This window comes from Strongylocentrotus purpuratus, unplaced genomic scaffold (genome assembly GCF_000002235.5).
Source record: "Strongylocentrotus purpuratus isolate Spur 01 unplaced genomic scaffold, Spur_5.0 spur5_scaffold_16, whole genome shotgun sequence".
NCBI classification, from domain to species: domain Eukaryota; kingdom Metazoa; phylum Echinodermata; class Echinoidea; order Camarodonta; family Strongylocentrotidae; genus Strongylocentrotus; species Strongylocentrotus purpuratus.
The window spans coordinates 16,312,350-16,320,928 of NW_022145601.1; the positions used below are offsets into that span (position 1 = coordinate 16,312,350).

The 8,579-nt window shown below is 38.1% G+C and overlaps 2 protein-coding genes across 3 annotated transcripts in view; both read left to right on the forward strand.

Annotated features, from left to right (window-relative positions):
* LOC115924532 overlaps positions 1–2,396 on the forward strand; it is a 9,176-nt gene extending 6,780 nt beyond the window's left edge. Inside the window, exon 8 of the mRNA XM_030986907.1 lies at positions 1,311–2,396. Coding sequence (XP_030842767.1) covers positions 1,311–2,373 — 1,063 coding nt within the window. The 3' untranslated portion in view covers positions 2,374–2,396. The remainder of the gene's footprint in view (positions 1–1,310) is intronic.
* Positions 2,397–3,414: 1,018 nt separating this feature from the next.
* Positions 3,415–5,738, forward strand: LOC105440416 (baculoviral IAP repeat-containing protein 7-like). 2 transcript variants are annotated; one of them, XM_030987595.1, is made up of 2 exons: positions 3,415–3,504; positions 4,464–5,738. In XM_030987595.1, the coding sequence occupies exons 1-2, from the start codon at positions 3,477–3,479 to the stop codon at positions 4,733–4,735; spliced, it is 300 nt and encodes a 99-aa protein (XP_030843455.1). In that variant the 5' UTR covers positions 3,415–3,476; the 3' UTR covers positions 4,736–5,738. The 2 variants fall into 2 exon arrangements, with proteins under 2 accessions (XP_030843455.1, XP_030843456.1); XM_030987596.1 differs by having other exon boundaries at positions 4,488–5,738.
* The last annotated feature ends 2,841 nt before the right edge of the window (positions 5,739–8,579 follow it).

Consider the following 8,579-nt stretch of genomic DNA (forward strand, 5'->3'; position numbering starts at 1 on the left):
AGATAAATAAATGTTTATACTGATGCAGGATAATCGTGCACAAGAGTTAAAAGTATGAAAATGGAGTGTGGCCCTGTTCTTCTTTTACACTGTTTATACTGTACGGTGAATATTGACATACATTTGTATTTTAAAAAGTCATTTGTATTTTTAAAAGTCATTTGTATGAAGTTCAATATTAACAAAGGATGCAAGAATGCTCTACGCATTTAGGTATTGCTATCTACTTGGGCAGAGCCCAGGAAAAGGGTGATTGTTATTACATACACATCTTGACTTGATATATATATGTACTCCTCCTGACGCTGTCATGAATGTAACTTTCTCTTCCTCCCCCTTCCTCCTGTCCCTTCTCTTCCTATGTCCTTTTTTCTATCTTTCTTGCTTCCTCTCCTAATTTTTATGCATGGCTTCATATTGTTTGTATCCTTCTTTTTATTTTTTAAGAGGACGTCACTTCAAGCTTACGCTTAAGACGACCCCTTTTCTGTATATACTATGTCATTATCATACCTCTAAAGTTATGAGATTGTAAATGTATATATGTTAATGTATATAGAATAAATAATCATTAATCATGAATTCAAATCTGATCAAATCAAATCAATAACGATACCGATCACACAATCGCAAAGGCTTGAGTAAAATCAACCAAAAGGCAAGTTCAGTTGACTTGTTTATCATCATCATGCCCAGCCCCCCCACTCAGTGTTATTTAGGGTACGCATATGCTTGTTCCCTCTTTTTGAAAGCACCCCCTTTCTGAGCACTGCCAACATTTCCGAACCCCCCTTTCGCGGGCTTTTCGCTGGCTTTTCCTGCCTTGGAGACCCCCCTAAATCATGAAAAATGCTCAATGTACCCCCCTAAATTCAGAAAATTTTCTCAGGAGTCCAAGGAGATGAGAGAAAAAAAGCAAAATCTCCAGGTGAAAAGTGAATACACCCCTTTTTTTACAATTCTCGGGCCGGACTTTGTCACACGAAAAGTACCCCTTCACCGGACATTTTGGTAACACGCATGGGGTCCGTCCGTTCTCGGAGTGGGGGGGCCGGGGTCTCATGCTCTGTCAATGATTGCTCTGCAGGCGATTTATAACTACAACCCTGAACCAAACACTAAACCTTATACTATAACCCTCAACAGCGGCCACAGTTTCTTTATCCCCCTCAGGGTCCTGAAAAGACGGGTTTAACTTTACTATGATTAATGTTAATTTGACAGAGATGTCTTGGAAATCATTGCTTTTGCTTTGTCAGGCTATTGATTTGATTTTGATTTTGATTTCTGTTCTGCTTTATAATCCAAAGGAGTCCTGGTCGACTAGGTGACACAGAAAGTCTTGAAACTGCACCATCTATTCCAGGAGATGGCTTTGATAAGTTGCCGAGACAAAATGAAACTGACCAAGAGCGAGCGCAACGGGAGAAAATAGAGTATTACGAAGGTCAGTTAGGAGGCACGCGTCCTGACCCAGAGGGGAGGGATAACCGGTTTGCAGATTCGAGGCCAGGGGTCAGAGGATACGGAGAGAATCGGGATGAGGGTACTGTAGCTGGTGATCGTAAGGAACCCCAGAGTAAGGTGGATGGTGGTGGTGGAGCAGGGGCAAGGCAGGAGCACATCCAGCTGCAGCAGGATAAAGAGAAGCAGTGTCGTCTAGCGCCATCTTGGAGTATGCCTGGAAGTGAGGATGTTACCGTTGATCCTGCACATCGTCATGGTGATGATGATGGTAGCCAGACTCCAGCTCACATCGCTAAGCAACAGATGGAGGAGATGCGGATATCGGAGGATCATCAAGCAGCATCACGAGATAAACCGTTTGCTGATCCTGCAGGTGATTCAGCATCCCACCGCCTTGAAGATAACCGTGGCCAAATACCAGAACACATCACCAAGCAAGAGAGCCAACTTTTGGCCCATCAGCAAGCACTTCGTGGTCCTGATGCAGTTACAACTGCACGTGATGATAACCAAGACCGTATCACAGGACAGGATCTTGATCATATTGCTATGCAAACAAGGAAAGAATGTCAGTTCAATCCAGCCTCACCCCAAGACCCTCAAGATGCTCCTTCGCCCCTCCGTCCTCCCCTCCCGCAGCTTGACCTGAGCCCACAACAGCAACGGTATCCGCATCGGCAGCCAGCTCCAGATACCACGCCCTCCCCCATCTCGATCCAGTCTACTCCTACTCCTACCAGCCTGATTCCCAACCTGGCCCGGTGTCGGCTAATTGCCTGTGGTGGCATTGCTGATGCCCAGTTTAAACCCTGTGGCCACACCATTGTTTGTTATAGATGCTCCCAATGCTTCAAGCTGTGTCATGAATGCAAGGCAAGTACAGGAATCACTTCAGTCAATAAGTGAGATAGAGGGAGTGCATATAGTTGGGCTGTACATGCAACCTGCACCTTCAAATCCTGGGGGGTGTTTCACAAAACTTGTCATCAGTGGCAAATGACAGTTTTTGTTATAAGCTACTGAAATCCTTGCTTCCGATTGGTTAACAGCAAATTTGTCACTGGTTTTTGTCATTTGTCATTGAAAAAAGGCTTTGTAAATCAGGTCCCAGGTCTGATCTTGCTCATTAACTTTATAAAATCCTTACTCGGTTCCAAATTGGTCTGGTAAATCATTATAAAGGAAATCAGTCAAATCCATCCAAGTTTTTTACACCATTAAATGTTGTTCTTTTCTTTTAATGGGATTTGCAACATACATGTAAGTTACAATACTAGGCAGATTTGTAGATATACATACAAAAATATTGGAAAACTACCATTGCTTTATGTTAAAAGATGACATATCATATTAAAGGTATAGACCAGTTTTGAAACCACCCTCTCAAAAAATGAAATGCCATCTAAGCCTCTGAAGGCAATATATAAACAATATTGAATGGATATTTTGTACCCATAGCCCTTGAACCGCATTTTTACCACTACTGGTCTATACTTTTAAAGTTGTTCAACATCTGGCCCTCTGTTGATGAGCATGATTCAAAATCTGTGTCCGACTCGGCTCAAAACCTTCAGTCTAGCAATTTTGAAACTGGTTGTGCATCCAATCTAGAATACTTTTAGATAGCTTCAAAAGTTTCACACATTTAAAGTACAAAAAATGGACTTAGTCTTACTACCTCAGCGTCAGTCAATAAGCACATTTGGAGTGCATATATGCGCACTATAACATCACTTATACAAATACAAATATCACTCGCACAAAATGGTGTAGTGGTCATGGACTCACTAAAAGTATCATGCACACAAATTGTTTTTTTTTGTCTCTAAAATGTTAAAGTTTGCAGATGAAATATGCCGTCTCAAACGTAAGATATTATTATATATGTGATTTCCTCTGAGGAAAATTCTAATTTACTTTTTGTTTTCCCTTTGTCAAATCAGAAACCCATAGAGAGTGTTTCGCAGCCGAGCCGACGATTTCCAGCATTTTCCAACTACAATCCTAACATGGGTCAACAAACACCAAGAGCAGGAGGTAATTACTTCAGTATTGAACACACATGGCATTGGTGTATCCAGGGAAAAGGGCACAGGGGCACCCCCCCCCCTCGGAAAACCCAATCTGGCATACAAGTACCTTTAGTACCCCTTAAATGTGACCCAAGCAATTTAAGACACCCCCCCCCCCCCCCCTGCATCTGAAAAAAAATTATTTGTCTTTGAGCTTCTAAGTGACCCCGTCTCCCCTATAATGATATGCTATCCATAATATACTTTGAGTAGTGCCCCAAAGGAGGAGGCACTTAGAAGAAAAAAAATACATTTTATGAATGACATAAACAGGAGAGTTATCAGCCACTACGTCACAGTCCACTGACCAAACTGCGAATTTGAGACTCGCATAGACTTGGTGATCTCATATTTCAAACATTCTTAACTTTCTTATTATTGGTCCAATGTATTTCAAACTTTCGGCATTTAGTTCATCTTATTTTTCTGCTTTCGTAAACATTAACCTATTACAAGGGTTGGGTTGCACCAGGCTCTAATCTATTGTAGTATCAAGTGAATTTATTTTTCTTTGTATGCGATGAAGTACATGTATCTGTAACAATATTAAATCTGAGATGCACGGCCCTATGTGTTATCAGTGTCTGTGATATGGTGTAATATTGAAGCCTTACAAAAGTTGCGCTTCAAAATGATAAAGAAGTACCTCAAAAAAGTAAAAATCTTTGAGTGACCGGTTTTATCATACTTGTTTTCCTCAATAGACTGTAGTGTTATGAAAACCGTTAGGAAAACGCAAAATTTGGTTTTGATTTCCAATCATAAATATCTTGATAATCAGACAGGCGATCGGCTTGTAAAAGTCATGGGGTTCCTGACTGACCTAAAGGTTTATAATTATCATTGCAGCATGAGCTTTCAGAATCCGAGACAAAGTTACCGGATCCCTTTTAAGGTTTTCCATTCTTCATTTTCGTTTCACAGCTGTTGCTGCACCGGGCGCAACAGGAGATCATCAATCAGGAGCAAGAAGAAAGATCTTTGAGCCAGCTGATGCCGATTCCGAGTTGACTAAATCCATCCTCATCCAGAAGAACCAAAAGCTGGAGGAAGAGATGCTGTGCCCGGTCTGTATCGACCAAAAGAGGGAGTTTGTCTTCATGTGCGGACATTCGCTATGTGAAGTTTGCACCAGTTCCATCGACGATTGTCCTATGTGTAGACAACCCATCCTCAAGAAAATTAAGATGTATTAACAAAAGAGGGAGTTTGTCTTCATGTGCGGACATTCGCTGTGTGAAGATTGCACCTGTTGCATCGAGGATTGTCCTATATGTAGACAACCCATCCTCAAGAAAATTAAGATGTATTTACAAAAGAGGGAGTTTGTCTTCATGTGCGGACATTCGCTGTGTGTAGATTGCTCCTGTTGCATCGAGGATTGTCCTATGTGTAGACAACCCATCCTCAAGAAAATTAAGATGTATTAATGGATTTAGGATATATGCTTCAGTGACATTTGCTCCTACTCTAACCAAAATTCTTAAATTCAAGCCTGGACCAAACGCTATACCATACCCTAACCCTATGTCTTTGACGAAATAAAGACGAGAGTTTTGAGCCGGAGAAAATGTTGGAGCACCTTGGTGGTTGGTCATCCTTGGCTGCACAAGTGTATTTGAAGGAAGGAGGGGCTAGGGGGGCAATTTCTCTCCTCCCCCCCTTCCCTGAAGAATTGTCAACCATAAGGAAAGATTTTTCTGCACAAAGTACGACAATACTCTTTTAGAGGGATGTACTACAATGGAAGAAGAAGAAGATTATACATGCAAATGACTTTGTAATTGCTATGAAGAAATCAGTACAAGACGAATTATATTCAAGTTGCTCTGAAAGCATGATTAAGTTGTGGATGATGTGTAAGAAGAGAAATGTTCTTGCTCAGTCGCAATGTGGACTTTCAAAACTGCGTTAAGCAGAGAGCAAGCGTATTCCTTGTCTGTAACATGTGATGGTAACTAATACTAATGATTACTGATTATATGTAACTTTTATGGTGATGATAATCTAGAATTTGAATTCCAAGGCACCTAAGGAAAGATTAAGATGAAATTAGAGCTCCAAATAATGCATCACCTATGTGTTCAGCACTGATATAGAAAGAAAGACAAGTATTTATCTTAGATTTGAAATTTTCTAAGGAAGTAAGAATGTAGTTCTACTGTCAAACCTGCTTTAGCGACTTCCTGTATAGAAAGACCACCTGTCTGTAAAACCATATTTTTCATTTCCCTTGAATATGGTTTCTCATTAAAACCTGTAATAAAGGAACCTGTACATAAAGACCACCTGTCTGTAAAGACCCCTTTTCATGTTCAGTTTCCGTTTTATTTTTTATTTCCAACAGAACGGTTATTGTGACAAGAAATCAGATATACAATTCGACATTCAATAATATAATAATTTTACATGGTTTAAAGTTATGAAATAGAAAGTATACATAGATATCCAGTATAATTTGTTTTTAAAGCTTTTTGAGATAAACCTGTGGAAAAGGAGAGATCCACTGAAAAGCAGAGCTTGTAAAATGTGGATCCCTCAAAATAATGACAAACATAATTTTCGTAACATGTAAATATATCATTGTATACAGGTTTCACTGTATAATATTACCGGTAATGCCACATTCATGTACAAGAAAGCCGTTTTTGCTGCATTCAATGAACGTCATCATAGAAATATCTAGTAGATGAATCTTTGATTTAGGAATGATTCCATTTAATGTTTTCATTTTTATTTCTGATTGTTACATATATCTTGCCATAAAATTCTGCACAAGATTGCCAAGTATAATACTTAAATGAATAGGAATATATATACGATAAATGGTGTAAAATTTATAAAAAAATAATTCTATTAAACTTTTACTACATGTACATGTACATGCATGTATAAAATCATGCATTATTTGCAAATTATACCATAGGTAACCCTTCATGCATTTAAAAATGTTGAATGAAATGAGTGATTCAATGGGGTTCTACCAGTATTCAATTTCTTACCTCTGTCTGTAGAGGAGTTGGTATATGGGATCTGTTGGTTTATCTTGTAGTTCCAACTATTTTAAAGATTAAACAAAAATTTATGTTACTATCATCCAAGGAATAATTAACAGTATCATTTGCAAATTATACACTAAAGTATAAACCTTTCAGTATTTATACATGCTTAGAACGAAAATGGATATTTATTGGGTTTTCTGTTTTTTTATTTGTTTTTTATGCCTTTGTCTGGAGAGATGTTTCTATATCAGATCAGCTGGTATATCTTGAAGTTTTTACAATTTTAAAGAATTACCTTTGAATTCATTTGATTATGTCAGAAATACGGCGTTTGGATGAAATAAATCTTAATGATTGCAGTGTGAAAGATGCAGTACTATTAAGTGTGATCGTACTATGCATTTAAAGTATTCCAATCACTTAAAGTCAAAGAGATTTGCAAATCTAAATATACTCTCAACATTATAGCAAATTTTTAGTAGACTACTTGATGTACCTGTACATGCTTGCATAATAGAGGGCCTGTATTGAACCGAATTCCGAATTTGGTTCTGTGTGTGCAGTTTTATGATATTTGATATGTCCTTCATACTTCTTATCGGGTAGCCCCCAAAAATGTTGGATGCAGTTTGTTTGGTTGATTTTATACATTAATTTTTGTCTGTACACAAATTATTTTGTAGGTGATTGGTAACATTCAAGTGTGCTCATTTCTATAAAACTCTCTTCCGTTTACATGTATTACTTTCCCTATTAATTGTTGAATTTGAATTCAAGTAAGCTCGTATGAGCTTTACAAAGTCTTTCAAATCACTCTGTAAATATTCTGTCATTTTTTCATTTTGTTATTAAGTACCATCCATGATGGAAGTGTCCTGTGTGACCTTTTATATTTGTTGTTAACCCTTTCGGGACAGGATTTTTAATCAGGGCTAAATTGATCACATATTGTTCTTCAAATTGGCAACAATTATATATTTTTGGCATTGCTACATTGTTTAAACAATACGTGGTATCTCTGATAACAAAATACAAGGTCAAGAATGTTGTCAAAAAGTTGAAAATCACCAATGTTGATAGAAAAACAATGACCTTGAAACTCTTAACATGTAGCCAATTTGAGGATTATAAAGCTTATTTTCATTAACAAAATTTCTAGCATCAAATGCAGTATAGGCATGAAACAAAAATGTATGTTGTGTGTTCAGAAATTTTGCACTTTCTACTCATGCATGTGGCCAATTTTTAGGGCTCTGATTCCAAAGTTATTGAGCCAAACCACAAAATGTGGCATGATTGTTGTGAAATGGTTAATTATTGATTGAATAATGCATTTATTTACTGTGATAGCGTGAAGATTGCAACATGTTAAATCCATTCAGGGAGGCGCGATGGCTCAGTGGTAGAGCAGTGGTCGCGTAACCGAGAGGCCCCGGGTTCGAACCCAAGTCAATGCGCTTGTGCCCTTTGGTCAGGTAATAATCCTCATTACCAAGTCCCTCAGAGAGGACTTAAAACCATTGGTGCCCTTGTTGCTTACTTGCAAGCATATACTTGATTTCTTAGCAGTCAGGTAAAACAATCATTGATCCTGCACGATAACATGTGTTCCTTTTGCCACACTTCTCACGGCAGGATCAAAAGCCAAAAGGGTTAATCAATCAATGCAAATTTGAATTTTTGATTAGCATTTTTTTATTTCCACATCTCCATCTTAAAAACATTTATAAAGCGTTACAAAATTTATGTAAGAAGTATAGCATGGTGCAGTGGTAATATGTTGAAAGTACTATGGAATATTTACCTTGATCAAAGATGCGTATTCTACCACTTTAGTTATGCCCAACCTGGGCCCCAAATCACAACGCTTAGCAACTGATTGTTCGATTGATTTTTTTTCTTCAATTGATTGCACATGTGATCAATGCAATCAATCACAAATATCAGTCGTATACCACATTTATCAAGTGGATAACTTTTAAACCTCAGATTGTTACCTGATTTTAAACAAAAGCCTAAACCCAACTGATGTTTAATC